Here is a 17892-nt window from a genome sequence, read left to right as displayed (position 1 = left end):
GAATATTATGTATTGCATATGAAAATTTCCCAGTACACATATTTTACATTAAAGGCCCAAGAAGCCCTATAGTAAAGGCACCTTTTTAAAAATGTGGTATAGTGATTAAAAGTATGGCTGTGGAATCAGACAGATGGGGCTTGAGTTCTGGCTGGGCTCCGTATTTGGATATGATATCTTGGGCAAGTTACTCAGTGTCTGTGCATCTTAGTTTCCTAGTCTGTAAAATGGTTTAGTAATGGTACCGATTTCATACAGTTGTACAAAAAGTATATGGTACATGAACTAGTTGTTTCCATAATTACCTATTATTTCATTCTGTTTCATAAGAGATTTAACTTTTTCTTTCCTTTCTTTTCCTTTCCTTTTCTTCTTCTTCTTCTTCTTCTTCTTCTTTTTTTTTTTTTTTACATTACATTACTTAATATCCAAAGGAAGTAGTGTTGTGTGGGAAATGCTGGGCTAAGGCTAATTCCTGAAATGCTTGCGTGACTCCTGGATGCAGACCAGGAAAGGAAAAGAAGCTTTAAGGCAGTGAAGGCTCCATCAGAAATGTGGTCATGCAGGTATCTGGGCTCTAGAACTGGTGGATAAAATATCATTACTATTTGGCTCCAAGGTCAGATTGTGTAACTTCAGTGTGTGTTTTGTGTGCCAGTTGTCTCTCAAGGGACTGGCAAGTTTATAACTTGGAGCAGTAAACAGATATGATAGGGTTGATGTATTAGTTAGGAGCTTTTCAATTACAAGTGATGGAAACCTAACTCAAACTCACTTAGCATAACAGGGAATTTATGGGCTCATATATCTAGGAAGAGTATTAGGAGAGCTCAGAGAATGGAAGAAGACGTGTTAAGGAGCCTGGAACTCAATATATTAGGACTTGTCCTCTTTTCCTCTCTCCTGTCTCTCTTCGCTGCTTGTCTTTGCTTCTCCTTGGCCCGTTCCTTCTTATCACCAGTGGCCCTTCCCCACACGGAGGAAAGAAGGCTGCCAAAGAACTCCCGACAGAAAGACAGAATTCTTTCCTTCCACGCCTCATAGAGCGAGCCCCAGAAATTGATTCGCTTGAATCATGTGTCTGTCCCTCGGACCAGTCAGTCGCTGTTGCCAGGGAGATGGGCATTGTCATTGGCCCCACACATGCCCACTCTTGGTTCTGGGACAGAATCTGCCACCTCAAGAGAAGAGATGGGAAAGCTCCCTAGACGGACAAAAACCAAAGCTACACGAGTTCACTAGAGCTGCGAGTGAGGGAAAATGCGCTAGAGTAAAAGGTTACAAAATTGTCCTTAAGTGGTAGCAAAGTTTTCATGTTTTTATATAAATTCCCTTTTCTACTGATTTTAGCAACTTAAAAAAAAAACCCACATTTTTATCTGTTAAGTGATTCTTGTTCTACATCTCATCTGTCCTTTTTTTTTTTTTTTGGCAGTTAAGATATTATATTGATGACTATTACTGCCCGCTTTGCAAAGTTGGTCCATATAATATGTTTTTATAAAAGCAAGATGAGAATCAGTCACCTCAGTGCCCTGCTTTTCAACCAGGGATGATTTTGCCCCTCAAGGGACATCTGGCAATGTCTGGAGACATTTTGATTGTCTCCAATTTATAAGCAATCATTTGATTGTGTAACTGGCGTCTAATACTGGTCAGAGGCCAGGGATGCCCGCTAAACCCCTTGCAGTGCCCAGGATGAGCCCCGCAGGATAGAAGTATCTGATCCAGATGTCATTACTGCTGTGGTTAAGAAACCCTGCTTCAGTGGTTTCAGGGGAACAGACCTAATAACCAAATTATTTCTCTACATCTTATGGATTAAAAAAATGAATTTTATTTATTTTTAAAGGGCTTTTGCTTTTGCTTTTGCTTTTTTTTTCTTGATCGTATCAATGTATGAGAGTGTTATTTTGCCCACATTCTCACCAATCAATAAATGTTTATTTCTTACCAGTGTAGTAGACAAAAAGGTATGATTTGCTCTTTTACTTTGCATTTCTCTTATTACTATTAAGGGCGATCTTTTGGGTACTTATTGATCATACATTTCCTCTTGTGTGGATTACTTTGTGTGTGTGTGTTTTAGGTTCTGCAAGGGTCTTTTTTTTTTTAAAAAAATATATTTATAAGTGATCATTATTAAGGATATTTATACCAGGTTGCAACAGCTATTGCAAATATTTTCTTGATTGTTTATTATTTGTTTTTAAATTTTTATGGCGCCTTTTGGAATGGTCAGATTTTAAGCGTCTTTGTGTCAAATCGTCAGCCTCCTCTTTATGCTGTCTTCAGTGTTATATTGGTTTGCTAGAGCTGCCATTACAAAGCACCAGCATGACCTGGATGAGTTCAACAAGAGAAATGTATTGTCTCACAGTTCTCGGGGCTGGCAGTGTGAGATCAGTGTGGTGGCAGGGTTGGTTCCTTCTGAAGCCTCTCTCCTTGGCTTGTAGATGGTCGTCTTCTTACTGTGTCCTCAGATGGTTGTCCTTCTATACCTGTGTCCAAATTTCCTCCTCTTACAAGGACAGATAGGAATACGGCCCATGCTATTAACCTCATTTTAACTTAATTACCTCTTTAAAGGCCTTATTCCAAATACAGACATATTCTTAGGTACTGGGGATTAGGACCTCAACATTTTCAAGGGAACACAGAAGCCCACAATCATGTGAGAGGGGCCTCCATCACCTTGGGAATATGTAAATATTTGGGGGAAGTTATTCAAACTTGCTAACCCCCCTATTCCCATTATCATTATAACTTATTATTTGTCACCAGTAGATAATGCTGGCCAGTGGGGCAGAGGACAGTTTTCCTGGGGAGGAAGGAAGGGACAGAGGAGTTGAGGCAAATAATTTATCCAGCTGTTTGGTGTTTCTTTCCCATTGATCTGCCTTTTGGCTTCTACTGGCCCATCTGTCAGGCTCTTTCAGTGCAATCGTGGGGGCACACAGTTCACCAGGGCAAGTGTGTTAGTTTTTCCATTACACAGCTCCTATAGGAATGTCCTCTTAGGCTGATTTTTTTTTTCTCTCTCTCTTAATAGAGTTTGCTGGTTTAACAGAAAGACTAGAAATAGGATAAAAGGGTTTAAAGCCATTACAGGGACCCAAAGTGAAAACTGTATGGGAAATTAAGGGGAAAAAAAAAAAGATCAGGTATTTGGGAACTTTAGGCATCCCAAGACCTAATCAGATAGACTAGAAAACATGTAGAGATGTAACAGATCTTTAAGAGACTACAGTGAGGTGAGCTTCAAACTCAGAGACGTGTAGAACTTTGGGCAAAGAACAATGTGTAGAGACAGACAGATTTTTAGATGGAATCAAGACCGGTTTCTCTCCGTTGTCTAGGAAACGTGGCCCAAAGCTAAAAAGAGACATTCAGCAGAATGATAAAGAACATTTCTACTTGCTCAAGGGTCATGGAGTCCCATCTAACTGACACGTAGACTTCAGTAACTAACTCCCAGATAAAAAGCGACTCCTCCATCTCTCATGAAATTCACTCAACTATAAACAAGCCATTTGACATGCATATTAAGGTTGTGGAATCTTCCTGTTAAAATGGAAATAAAGTCAGTCAGTCAGCAGGCAAGCAGGGACATTGTAGAAGTCTCCACCCATTTCCTAGTTGCCTCCAGGGACTTGAGAGTTACCTTACAAGACAGAATGGTTGGAGTGTCTAGCCAGCTGCAGAGACTTCCCTTTAGAGGCTCTTAAATTTTAGTTTGCATAAGAATTATTATATCAGGCTGTTTACACAAATTTACGAGCCTCATATTTACTGGGCAATTTTGACAACATTAGGCTCAGTTTTACTGCTGGTGGCTCTGATGAGCTAGAATTAACTGTTCCTCATGCAAATATAAATTCAAGAGGATAAAGTGTGGACTTCTGAGGATAACGATGTGGACTGGATTATTCATTCTGCAATTGTGCAGCTGACCCTACCCCACGGGAGCCCCATCTGTGCTGTTTGTTAGTGTGGGCAACGCTGATGAGGTCTAATTGGACTTGTCAAGTAAATTCCCAGGGGACTCCCCCTAGCCTGTTGGCTTTCTCAATGGCTCCTTTGTACACCGCTGCTATCTTATTCTCCACAGAGACTCAGGGAGAGCCACATCATTGTATTCTCACCTGTTGAACAGGTTTGGTCTCAACAGTCTTTGGGAAATAAATACCAGTTAAAGGGGAAGAAAAGCACCCTTGGTTGTTGATTCCTGGGTGGTTAGATGACCCCTTTCAGTGTAATTCTAGACTGTTTTGTGTAGAGGAGGGAAGAAGGGGCTCAAAATGCATTTTAATTTTCATTATGTATCCTCTTGACCCTCAAAATTGTGTGTTCTTTGTTTGAATAGTGTTACCTGATATTTATACAATCTGTTTTCACATTAGAACCTGTTTTCTTAATTCTTATTCTAGGGTGTATAACTGATCTGGAGCCTGAATTAAAGTGATGTGGTATAGACATAATACATTGTCTGTAGAGTTCTCAAGTGAATAAAAGAGCATACATACTATGAAGAAGACGACCCCAGTACAGATCGTCTACTTGTATTTGCATACATGAGATTTCATGATTATTTAACAAAGTCCCTGTTGTAGAATATTCAATTGTTTTTAAGTTTTGGGAATCATAACCCAAACAGCAATTGTCATTGTTATAGTTAAGTGAATAATTATTTCTTGAGGAAATATTCTAGAAAAGTAAAGTAACTTAGAGAATATGAAATTGTAAGGCTTTTGATACAGTTTGCCAAAGTACCTCTGGAAAGTTGTACCAATTTATTCTCTGAATAGATGAGTATGGACACGAGCTTTCTTCTTTAGGAGTCATAAACCAAGAATGTCAAGAGTCAAGAGTATGGTGAATGAACCTCCCAAGTTATGATCCAACTGCTATTGGAACTATTTTTGCCCTTATTTGTTTTCAGCTGCTTGCCTATTTCAGGAATATGACAGGCCTGCACCTGCCTCAGGGCCTTTGCACTGGCTGTTTCCTTGGCCTGCAACATAATTTCTCCAGATGTTCTCCTGGCTCACATCCTCATGTCTCCCAAGCCTCTGCTCAAATGCTGCCTTCTCAGTGGAGCTTTCCCAGATTTCCCTATTTACCATTGTACTTCTGCCCCTCTCACACAGATACGTTCACACACTTCAGATGCTCCTTCCCTGCTGCATTTTGCTCCATATCCCATGAGCTGTCTAACATCTAGATTTGCTGCTGTACCCCCAGCACTGAGAACAGGCCTGGCACAGAACAGGTGGGGCTCAGTAATTGTTTGTTGAAGGAGTGACTGAACCACTGCTTTGTAGGTTTGCTTTTGCCGGTTAGCACTGATTAGCCTCACAGCAGGCATCCCTCATCATCCTCTGCCAAAGAAGCAGCAGTTTTGTTTGTGTTCATTTCTGGTACTTGTCAGCTCGGTGAAGTTAGTTATTTCTATAACTGCCGGTGTTGTCCAGGCAGCCATTAGTAAGTCTGCCATCTCCTTCATCTCAGTGATGTCCAGCTGCCACTGAGAGGCAGGTCATAACTGACAAGGCCTACTCTGGTCTGATAAAGAGCTAAAGGCACATGTTTGATCAGAATCTTCATACATAGATCAATTTCTGAGAAGAAAGGACCAAGAACCCAATAGAAAAGGGACAAAAGATTTGGACAGTTCAAAAAAATGTAGACATGGGACTTTGCCTCCTTACATTCAACCTCACATTAAATACACATTAAAAGTACATGTGATATTTTTTTCAATGCATCAGGTGTGTAAATGTTCAGTCTGTCGGTGAGGCTGTGTGTAAATAGGCAGCCTCTTCCATTGCTGGAGGGGGTGTAGATCGGTGCAATGCCTATGGAGGGATGTCTGGAAATGGCTATCAAAATTTAAAACTGCATATGCTCTGGATGCCTGTGTTGCTGAGTCAGTTAAGCAGCAGACTCTTGGTTTCAGCTCAGGTCATGATCTCATGGGTCGTAAGATCAAGCCCAGAGTCGGGCTCTGAGCTCAGTGCAGTCTGCTTAAGATTCTCTGTCTCCCTTTGCCCCTCCCCTTAAATATATCAATCAATCATTCTTTAAAAACATAAAATAAAATAGAACTGCATATGCTCTTTGACCCACCAGTTTCACTTCTGTGCATCTATCTTAAGGATGTATCTGGACATGTGCAAAATGATGCATGCATGGGGCTCTTCACCACAGCCTCATTTATAATAGCCAGAAGTAGGAAATCACCTGAGGGCCCAGGTGATAGAGAACTAGCTCATCATATGGGATACTTCCATATAGAGAACTACTATGCAGCTGTAAAAGGAGCCAGGATCCTTTATTTTACTAATATACAATTATGCAAAATAAAAAAAAAAAGGTATGGAATGCCGCCTCTTTTTTATAAAGAAAGGGGGAAATGTAATATATTTTTGCATTTTCCTTACATACATGAAGCCATGCTGGAGGGACATACAAGAATTGGAGAGCTGGAGAAATAGGGGTAAAAGTGGATATTGGGTGGATGTTAACTTTAAGAGGAGGGAGATTCTACACTGTATTTTCACACACACACGTAAGTTTTGAATCACATGAAATGTCTCACCCGTTCAAAAATATTAAGTTAAAGATCATCCTAGAGACACAGGCTAATCAGGGAGAGGCGGCGGAGGATTATCTTCCTTTGTGAACGCAACACTATTAATTCCAGTGAGAATTCAAGGTCTGTTCTGAATGCTGCACCATCCGCCTCGGTCAATTTGCTTCCTCCCCTGAAGGTGCCGTGTGTGAACTGGCCTTGGGGAGGGAGCGTGTGTGTGCATGTGTGCGAACCTCGGGGCATTTCTCCTTCCTCATGATATCCTGGTTGCTATAGTGCGGAGCTCTATTTGTGACACACAGAAAACACTTTAAAGAAATGCTGCTTCCTGACCATGACTTCCTGGGCAATCTGTTCTTCCGGAGACTGTTGAGCGCGAGAAGTTTACGTGTGTTTCTGGACAGAGTGAGCCCAGCTCATTCAGAGCCTGGGCACCGTGCGGAGCCCACCCCGCTGGTAAGGGACACGCTGTCCCTTGCAGGGGCCGCTTCTCCTGGCGGCTTTGACTCTAGGGCGTCGGCACCTTCCCCTCATCTGTCTTCTCTCCTCAGCAGTGGCTGGTGGTGCCGTTGGTGCCCTGTGTGTTCTGCACCCAGAGCCGTTTCTCATACCTAAAACCACCAGTGAAAACAGGAAGTGATGAAGCAGAATTCGCCCTGCATCGGCACCGAGCAACTTTTCTTTCTTTTTGTCATTCCTCAGTAGGTGTAGACACGTGCGGCCGTCTGCACCGTAGGATTCCAGTTACACCAGCTTTGGACTCTCCGGGCTTACCATGCCGCCGCCCGCGGACATCGTCAAGGTGGCCATAGAATGGCCGGGCGCCTACCCCAAACTCATGGAAATCGATCAGGTCAGTAAGGCCGGCAGCAACGTGGGGTTATTTGCAGTCTTCTGTTTTGGCGTTTTCACAGACTTTGGATGGTTCTTCCCCCCCCCCCCCCCCCCGCCCTTCTCTCCCTGGCTGTGTTGAAAAATCTGTGCAATAATAGTTGCAGTGTAGTTTGATTTCTGTGCCACATACAGTGGCGATGGATGGGGTTTTTATATTCGTTCAACGTCGGCTCAGATTGTGTCAATACAGGGTTTGTGTCTGAGGCTGGGAGAGAGGCGGGAGGGCCTAGTGGACGGGGCTCTGGGAAGTGGACACGGTGGAGGCTGTCCCAGCCCTGCCTGGCAGGGGCTCATGAATATGTGCAGATTGTCTTATTATAGGCAACACAGAACTTAATTTTTTGACTCACTTTCCCCTTCAATCTTTTCAGAACCCAACAAGTGCATTATATTAAGAGCTTAACAATGAGATTATTATTTCTATAGAAGGACTCAGTCTTGCATCCCAGCCAATTATAATTTTGTTATTAGTGTAAAATGCACTGTGTGTTCAGTGTATTGTCTGGCATGTAATAACTACTCCATAAATATTTACTGAATGAAAAAATATCCAGAAGATGTTTTAAATGGCCTTAAAGGGCATCCTTTAGCTTGGATCTTGACAATCTTTTGATGTGGCTTTGATTGGATTTGATTACAGGTTATCTCAGGAAGGTTACTTATGTCATTCCAGAGCAAGTGATTTAAGGGGGGAAAAAGGTTGAGACTTAACGTACACTTTGGGTTTCATAAAGCAAATAACGTAGGATTCTAGATGGCTTTCAACATTTTCAAAATTAGGGTACCATGGCAACTCCACTTTTTATTTATGCTCTCAATACTCTTTTATGATTATGATCTATACTTTTTTGCCCCCAGTCAGATTTTATTATCTGGCTGAAGACTACTGCAAGAGTTGTATGGCATTATGTAGATCCAAAGACTCATTAAAATAAATTATAAAGGTCGAATCAGAATTAGTTGGGCTTGAGTGTGACGTAAGAAAGTGTAAAATTTTAGGATTGTCATCAAAAAAGGTATCATCAGTCCCTCTCATCATTGTCATTTTATTTTATTTTTTTAAAGATTTTATTTATTTATTCGACAGAGATAGAGACAGCCAGCGAGAGAGGGAACACAAACAGGGGGAGTGGGAGAGAAAGAAGCAGGCTCATAGTGGAAGAGCCTGATGTGGGGCTCGATCCCATAACGCCGGGATCACGCCCTGAGCCGAAGGCAGACGCTTAACCGCTGTGCCACCCAGGTGCCCCCATCATTGTCATTTTAACTGCTCTCTGAGGTAGTTTTTGTGAGGCTCTAGAAGCAACCCGTGCAGATATAGAAGCCCGTATCGGTAGTTTTATCTGCGTTTGTGTCAGGTAACAGATGTTTGTCCTTTCTCATGTGCTGTTCGAGAGAGGATATGAGTTGAATTTTAAAATATGTCTGGGACTACTTGGTGCAGACTCAGTATACTTAGGATTAGGTTTGGCTACAACTGAGAGAACCAATGGCTTCAAAGAGAAGTTGGCTTCTCATACCCACATGGGCAGTCCTGGGCTGGCATGATGTTCCAGGTCATGGACTCAGGCCCCTTCTGTGTTGTTGCTTTGCCTTCTCCATCTGTGTGGCTGAGGACAGTTGCTTGGGCTTCACCTGGGAGCTCCCTGGAAATGCAGAGTCTCAGACCCCACCCCAGACCTGACCCAGAATCTGCGTGTTAGCTAGATCCCCAGGGAACTCCTGTGTGTAGTTAAGTTTGAGAAGTGCTGAGCTGGATACCTGGTGCCCAAGTCTGAGTCTTATCAGAATCACCTGGGGCACTTGTTTAAATGTTCTTGGGGACCCTCTGCCAAGAGATGCTAAATCAGTGGTTTAGTAAATTTCTTCCTTTTCGTTCTTCCTTTTCATCTGGGAACTTCTTCTGTAAGACAGCAGCTCCTGATAGACATTCCTAGGGGTTTGTGGAGTCTGTGTCCTGTTCTTGCCTTCTTGTTTTTTGCTGTGTGTGTATCTTGATACTTTTTAAAAATTATCTTTTATATTTTAGAACAATTTTAGATGTACAGAAAAATTGCAAGGATTATATTGAGAGTTTCCATAGACCCTTCACTCAGTTTTCCCTAATGTTAAGATCTTAATGTAACTGGTACATTTCCCCAAACTAAGCAATTAATAATGGCACGTGACCGGTAACTAAATTTCAAACTTTGTTTGGATGTCAGCAGTTTTTCCGCTAATGTCCTTTTTTCTGTTCCAGGATCTAATCCAGGAATGCCCGCCGCACTGTAATATAGTCGTCATGGTTCCTTGGTCTCCTCCAGCCTTTGGTAGTTTCCCAGTCTTTCCTTGTTATTTCATGGCCTGCTAGTTTTGAGGAGTAACTTTATTTCAGTACAATTTCAAACAGAGAAATGGCAAAGAACTTCTGGCTACCTTTTATCCAGATTTTTAAATTATTAGTGTTTTGCTTCATATGCTTTGTCGTTTTCTCTGTTTTCTTTCTTTTTAATACATATCTTTTTTTCTGAACCATCTGAGGGTGATTTAAAGGCATCACCTTTCTTTACCCCTAAAAACTCAGTGTGTCTTTCCTAAGAACAAAATCATTCTCTTACATAACCATTATCTCCTTATAAAAGCCAGGAAATTGAACATTAGTTCAAAACTATCATCTAACTCCAAGTCCACAGTCCGTATTCAAGATTCATCACTTGTCCCAATAAAGTCCTTTATAGGTGTTTCCCCAGTCCGATACCTCTCTGAGATCATTTATCATTACATTTATCGTCCTGTCCCTCTGGTCTTCATTGATCTGGAATGTTTCCTTAGGCTTTCTTTATCTTTTGTGAGCTTGATAATATTGTAGAGTACAGGACAGTTTGTGGAATGTCCTTCGGTTTGGGTTTCTCTGGTGTTTTTCCCCCAGGTTTTGCATTTTGGGGGGAAATGCTGGAGAGATGATGTGTGTCCTTCTTGGGGCCTTGTATCAGGAGGTACGTGATGGTTCCTTGTGTCATTCTTGGTGATGATTCTGGTTTTACAAATGCAGATATTCAGGTTCATGGAAGTTAAGTGATTTGCCAGTCCATGGAGACCAGGACATAAACCCAGGCCTCCCTTACTCTCAAGACTGAACTCTTAAACAGTGGGTTAAATTGTGGGCCTCCTGGCATTGCCTCACACAAAGAGTTAGAATCCCAGCCCTTGATGGCCTTGCAGCTGCTGAAGTTGGAGGGACAGCCTAGCAGCAGTGTTGGTGTCAGGTGGTGTTTCTTGATCACGTCAGACGTTGGCACAAGAATTAGAAACGTACTTGCACATGCAGTAAGGACTTAAGCGATGACTGTCACTTGGGTTTTCTTCTAACCTTCTCCCATGTTCCGTGAGCGTCATATACCCTGCCTCTCTCCCGTGGCACATCACCTTTGTTCAGAAAGCTCTTTGTCCCCTTTTAGCCTGGGTGGCTGCCGTTTCACTAAAAGGTTATTTCTGGAGGTTGGGCTAGGCATCGCTGTCTTGTGTTCTCCTAAAACTTAGAGTGTCCTTCCACTTGTCACCTTGTGTTATCACCGAGGGTTAACTTAAACCAGTGGTCTGACTCTATCTGGAGTGTGCCCAAGAATCACCCAGGGAGCTTGTGAAAAAGGCACAGTCGCAGCCCAGCCGCAGAGATGTTGATGCCGTTGGCCAGGGGTGGGGGCTTTTCACCTGCTTTGTGATGAGCACGCAGTGAGTTTGATGTGGGGACTCCCACACCTCCTGATCCAGGGGCTCGTGAGAAATAGTCAGGAGTCTGTCAGTGGCCTTATCTTTGAGTGCTGTTTCTCTAGTGCCCAGAGACCTGTCCGTCCTTAATACATGGATATTTAATTAATGGATAACTGGGAGAGGGAGCTTCCTGGTGAGTGGGGATCATTTCTGCTCAGCCTTGCTCTAACCATGCCTGTTTGGTTCAAGGGGATGTCTGCACGGACTAGACTGGTTTGTCTTTTTTCTAAATTGTGAGGAGACATTTCTGTGTTTCCACTCAGCAGGAAAAGCCCTGAAGGGCTTTCTACAAGTGGCGCTTGTGCTGCCGAATGAGGTGTCGGAGGAGGTGTAAGCTCTCCCGCTGGCGGCTTCTGCTTTGGCCTTCGCTGTCTGTTGCTGAGTTTTCACCCTCAGGAGCCACTTGAGGCTGCAGTGGGCGGTTGGGGGGGCACACTGAGCCTGAAAGGCTCCCACCCACTCTTCGGGTTATCTCACTGTTTTCTGCACGGCGTATTGCTCATTCAAGAGCGTGGAACCCTCACCACTCTGACAAGAGGCATCTGCTGAGAGCTAGTGTGGCCTAACGGATGCCCTCCAGGCTCCAGGACACTGAAACCTGGATGGGAGCCCTGGAGCCCCCATTTCTGTAAGAGCCTCACTTACCCCCTTTGAGCCTCATTTTCTTCGTTTTGTTAAAGCTGACATCGTAATTTTCCACTTTCATGATTGTTGTGAAGATTAAAGGAAACGTGTGAAAAGAATTGGACATGGCCCGGCTCAGAGTAATAGCTCCGTAAAGGCAGTCCTCATTGCTGCTAGCTTAAGCACGTTCTCATTCAATTAGAAAATGAGACGCGAGGCGCCTGGGTGGCTCAGTTGATTAAGCGTCTGACTTCGGCTTAGGTCGTGGTCTTGGGGTCCTGGGATCGAGCCTCCTGTCTGCTTCCCTGCTCAGTGGGTAGCTGGCTTCTCCCTCTCCCGTTGCTCCTCCCCCTGCTTGTGCTTTCTCTCATACTCTCTAATGAATGAATACAATCTTAAAAAGAAAGAAAGAAAGAAAATGAAATGCCCTGGTTTTCCTTTTTACCCGCCCTTCATCATGAACAGTTCCCTCACTTTCTCCTTCTTTCTCTGCCTAATGTTTTTAATGTTTAGGAAGGAGAGACAACACAAGAGTAAGTAAGAAGCATCGTCAAGCAGTAAGGGAGAAAGGCCAGTTTGTATTGTGGAATATTCACTGGATCCCTAGCACTCCTCTGCGATATCGTCTTCCATTCCTTGGCCACTCACCAGCATTCTGGGCAGCAGCTGTTCTGTTCCTGCACGTGCTCCTCAGGCCTCCAGTTGCTCCTGCCTCTGCCCTGCCCCCGCATGCCTTTCTTTCCGAGGAGTACACGGAGGCCAGAAAGCCTCCACTCCTGCCTGTGCCTCACAGCTCCTCTGCTGATGTGCTCGTACGCCTCCACGGAGCCTGTGACGCCTTTGTCTCCTGACGTCCTCTTTCCCCCCCACTGCCAGCAGAGGCGGGAAGAGGTGGTCCTGCTTTTTTCCCAGGGCGTTCAGTCTGCCCCAACCCCCGTCTCTTTGGCTGTTCACCAGTAAGTTTTTCTCTTCTTACCTTGGAAGACCCTTCTCTCAACCTAGTAATTCTCTTGCTAGTGTGTGATTTATTTTTGCTTTTCCATTCCAAGTTGATTTAAATGTTGTCAGTATATGCCGCCCCTGTGTGGCATCAGTAGCTACTTAATCTCAGGATGAGTAGTAACAACTTTCTCCTCCCCGGAGCTGCCTCTGATGGCCACAGTCTCTTCTGCTTTGATAAATCAAGTGGTCTTCACTCATCACTCTGTTGGTCACACTTGGCAAAGCTGCTCATTCTTATCTTCTAGAAACACCCCCCTCCCTTCATTAAGCTGCGGTTCTGAGATTCTCCCACTTGTCTGATTAGGTGTCGTGCGTTTCCTTCATGATTCCACGTCTCTCCTTTTTTCTAAATCTGTCCCAACCTCAATGCTTAGCCCTCTGGTCTGTGTTTACTATGGATCCTCTTGGTCTGGATTCCATGTTTTCTCTGGGCTTTAGGTATAATTTCTATCGAAGGTAATACCAGCTCTGTCACCAGCCTGCCTGACTCGCGGGCCACCGTTCTTCTCTGTTTGATGGATATGCTATTCTCTCTATAAACCTTCACGTGCCAACAGAACACAAGCAGGTGGTTGGTGAGACTGCCCAGACGTAAACCTGCAGAAAGGCGGTCTTGTAGGTGTTAACCAACTTTTAGAACTTACATCATGTAGAAGATGGATGGATTAGATGTGTTGCTTATAGCCCCAAACAGATCTACTCCATCCTGCCCATATAAGGAGATAGAGCCCACTTCTACTCAGGAAAAGCTAGCACAGGCCATCTGGGTGGGGAAGGGGTCTGGATCATCTCTATTATCTGTGCACCAGAAAGATACTCAGGAAGACTGTTAGGTCTCAGGTTCAGGCCCAGAAAGGATGATGGGGAGAGATACATGGTTTTCAACCTTAGCTGGATCCTTCTCAAGGATCCTTCTCAGATGCTTCAGGGGTGAGGGGCTTATGCAGTGTGCTTCCAGGCTCTCCATGTTCATTCCTGCAACAGCAGCTTGTATTGACCTCTGTCATTTTTGGATGCTTTGGGGAAAGAGTTTGTTTGAAGAGAATATGCCACAATCGGAAAAAAAAAAAAAAAAAGTCATGGAGATGATTCTTGAGTGATCCTGAGACTTGAGTCAGATTGTTTAGCTTGACTTCATGTCCCGTTCCATGATTTCCCTTCATGTTATCCAGGGCTCACGGGATCTGCAGGTGTTATGTGCAATTTTCAAGTACCATCTTGCTTTAGAGAAGCTGCCCCTTTAGAAGTGTGTCCCTGTGCCTTTATGCGCTTGTTCATCTCTTGCTGCTTCTTTCTAAGAGTAAACCTGCTTGGATTCCTCCTGCCCTTGTGTTCAGCTCTTCATTCCTTTAGATCCTGGCTTTGCGACGCACTGCCCAGAGCCTCCTTCCTACTCAAACCGTTTTTTGTGTGTTATCATGCGGTTGTTTCTCCATCCTTCTGATTTCTTATACCATTTCCTTTGCCTGTAGTATTTATTCAGTTAATATATTCTGCACAGAATGTTACTTACATTTTTTTTAATGTACCCATGTCTTTAGAAGTAGATTATATGCTCCTGGTGGTCAGCCTGTGTTTTATGCACATTTGTATGCTATGATCCCTCACATTGATTTCTGTTTCTGTGTGGATCTGCTTTAGGTTTGAACTATGAACGGTAAGGATGAGGGTAAAACATTGATACTGTCCATCCTCCAAACAAAAATTATAGTATTACCTACCCATATATGGTTGGGGATTTTATTTCCCTAAAAGAAACCTAGATGATGTGTTTTCAGGCAAGCATGTACAGAATGACTTCCTGCATTTCCCCCTCAGCTATCCTATTTCTGTAGTCTATTTAAGATGTAATCTAATATGTATAAATTGGATTTACCCAAGACTTTCCTGAAGCTCGTTAATTGCAAAAAGTACGTTTACACTGTTGTGCTTGACTTTGGAGTAATGACAGCAGCAGTAGTGATGATAGCATGGACGACGAGACCAGAACATACGATGTGCCAGGCAGTATGCTAAGTGCCTTGCATGGGGTATTTCATGCCCTTACTATAGCCCAACAAAGCAGACTGTAGACTCCCTAGTTTGTAATTTTTCACAAGTTCATTAACCTGCCTCAGGTCACACAGCTAGGAAGCTCCTGGTTTGAATCTAGCACCACATGATGCTAAAACCCAGGCAATGTCTACTAAACCATAAATCTGTTTGATAGCTCTTTTTTTAAAAATTTCATTTCAGCTTTTTCAAGGTATATTGACATATAAAATTATAAGATATTTAGAGTGTACATCACAATGATTTGATGTACAAATATACCGTGAAAGGCTTCTCCCCCATTGAGTTAATTAACACATCCATCACTTCACATATTTATCTTTTGTGTGTGTGTGTGTGTGTGTGTGTGTGTGCGTGTGTGTGTGAGAATGTTCAAGTTCTACTCTCTTAGCAAATTTCAATTATACAAGACAGTGTCATCAGTTATAGTCACCATGTTATACATTAGGCCTTATTCATCTTGTGGATGATAGTTTGTACCTTTTTACCAGCCTCGCCCTATTTCCTCCAGCCTCTCCCCTCCCAGCCCCTGGCAACAACTTTTCTATTCTCTGTTTCTGTAAGTGTGACTTTTTAAAAAAAATCCACATATAAGTGATACCGTGTGTAGTATTTGTCTTTGTCTGACTTCTTTCACTTGCCGGGTAGTACTTTTTCAGATTCTCCATCTCTTAATGCCCCCTCCCCAGTCGACCCCACCGTTAACAGCAGCCTGATTTGAGCAGACACATACACCATTGCCAGTTTGCTTACTCCATCCACTCATGATGTGATTTCCAGGGACGCATTCTGTTCTGAAAGCAAAGATGGTATTTTTTTTTTAAAAAGTAGGGAAAATGTGGCAAGTGACCTGGGTTACTACAGAAGGAGCCCACCTGAAGCGAGACGTCCTTTTGAGCCGGACACTGCTTAGAGGCAGTTTGGCTTGGTGCTTACGAGCATGGACTGTGGGCAGACTCATAGGGACTCAAAGTCTGGGCTGTCACGTAAGAGCTGTGTGACTGGGGACAGCCTCCTGCTTTGTAAGGAAGAATTGGCAATATTCATACATCCTTCCTAGCATTGTGGGGATTCAGTGAGATAATCACTCAACACTCTGCTTCATAATGGTAACCATTAGGAGTCAATTATGAATTTTTCAGAGTGGTACATAGAAGAGAACAAGGTTTTTGTGTTTTGGGTAAGATTGGAACCAATAATACAAATGTCCCCGTTAAGTGCATTAAAGCCAGTTCTGTAGCCTGAAAACCCATAATTCCCTTGACATTTAAGTATTGACAGCCTGGTGAACTAAAATGACAGCTGAGCTCTAAATAAGAAATTTTGAATTCAGAGCTTTCAAGATTACATAGCACACAGAATACACAATAGGAATGTACTTAATACCACTGAACCATGCATTTAAAAGTGGTTAAAAATGGAAATTTTATGTTGTATGTAGCTTCCCACAATAAACAGTTTCAAAATTCCAGAGTGTCAGGAAAATGAGACTGAATTTCTGGAATGGGAGGTTCCAACCTTGCATGGCAAAAATTAAAAGTCATGTGATTTTCCTAGACTGTTCTTTCCCGAGCAGTTGGATTATATCAGGATTTCTCAGCCTCAGCACCACTGACATTTTGGACTGGATGATTCTTAGTTGTGAGGGCCATCCTGTGCATTGTAGGATTTAAGCAGTATCCCGGCCTTACCCAATAGGTGCCAGTAACATTCCCTCCCCCACTTAAAGCCGCCAAAAATGTCTCTAGACATTGCCAAATGTACCCTGGGCAATAGACAAATTTCTCCCTTGCGGATGGACTAAATCAGCGGTTCCCAAGCTTGGTTCTGCGTTGAAATCGGGTATGAAACCTATTGAACATACGGACAGGATTATTTGTAGGTACAGTTGGAGGCCCAGGGATTCCTGTTTTTATCCAGCTGCCCGGTGATGCTGGTGCTCTAGGACCCAGATTTGCAAATCACCGTCGTGAGGCCTTCTAGATTTCTAATGCTCTGTGCTGGCGACCCCTCTGGTTCCCATAGTAGCCTTCAGCGAGTGCCTCATGCCTTCATCAGTAAAATGGTCCTACTAATTCCTCGCCCTCCTTGCTCTCGGAGAGTACGAACACCACCTGCAGGAGCTGCTTTTGTTCCACGTACCACAGATGCGCCAAAGCCTGTGTGCTGCTGTGCTAGTTTGTGATGTCGTAATAAGGTAGAATGACACTGTGACAGGAAGAGTCATCCCTCATCTGAGTTTTGCACTTGTTGGCTTCGGCATCATAGCAGTTATTTCTTAAACTTCCTTTAAAATAAAGTGACCGGGCTACTTCCCTTTCTGGTTTTAGCTCTTTCTCTCTGCGTGACAGAGTCTATCTAACCTCATAAAATAGAGTTTGCTGTGCTTTGGAAGAGAAAGACAGCAGACATATTTCTCCCCTCAATCAAGAGCTCAGTTTAATTGAGCAAGAATGAAGTCTAGCATTCTGCTTTTCCTTCTGAAAATGAATTGCAGATTTTAGATTGCTTTCTAGGTAGATTTCAGCAGGGAAATCTCTCTACAAGGGGGTGGCTGTGGTGAGAGGAACGTGCTTTCCTTGTTCCCACCGTGCATTCTAAATGTATTATTACATTTTGTTAATCTACTTTATAAAGATTTACTTTTGTCCTTCCATCAAAGCCATCCATAGTCAAAAGACAACCAGATGCCTTTTTAGATAAGATATATCCATTTTCAAAATGATTGTGGGGGTGCCTGGATGGCTTAGGTGCTTAAGTGTCTGACTCCCTTTTTTTTTTTTTTTAGAGATTTTATTTATTTATTTGAAAGAAAGAGCGAGCATGCACAAGGAGGGGGAGGAGCAGAGGGAGAAGCAGACTCTCCACTTAGCAGGGAGCCCGATGGTGGGGGAGCCCTCGATCCCAGGACCCCAGGATCACTACCTGAGCCAGAGACAGACGCTTAACTGACTGAGCCACCCAGGTGCTCCAAG

General features: G+C 43.3%; 1 protein-coding gene across 10 annotated transcripts in view; it reads left to right on the top strand.

Annotated features, from left to right (window-relative positions):
• Positions 1–17892, top strand: part of ELMO1 (engulfment and cell motility 1) — a 690097-nt gene that overhangs the window by 274422 nt on the left and 397783 nt on the right. For 5 of the 10 annotated variants that reach the window (XM_057304123.1, XM_026509354.4, XM_026509340.4 and 2 more), the window contains one exon: positions 7298–7448. In XM_057304123.1, coding sequence (XP_057160106.1) covers positions 7371–7448 — 78 coding nt within the window. In that variant the 5' untranslated portion in view covers positions 7298–7370. Of the gene's footprint in view, positions 1–473; positions 7449–17892 lie in introns of those variants that run through there. The other 5 variants (XM_057304122.1, XM_026509344.4, XM_048212802.2 and 2 more) reach the window with 4 other exon arrangements.

The sequence above is a fragment of the Ursus arctos genome, unplaced genomic scaffold (genome assembly GCF_023065955.2).
Source record: "Ursus arctos isolate Adak ecotype North America unplaced genomic scaffold, UrsArc2.0 scaffold_3, whole genome shotgun sequence".
NCBI classification, from domain to species: Eukaryota; Metazoa; Chordata; class Mammalia; order Carnivora; family Ursidae; genus Ursus; species Ursus arctos.
This window is presented reverse-complemented; position numbering and strand designations above follow the sequence as displayed.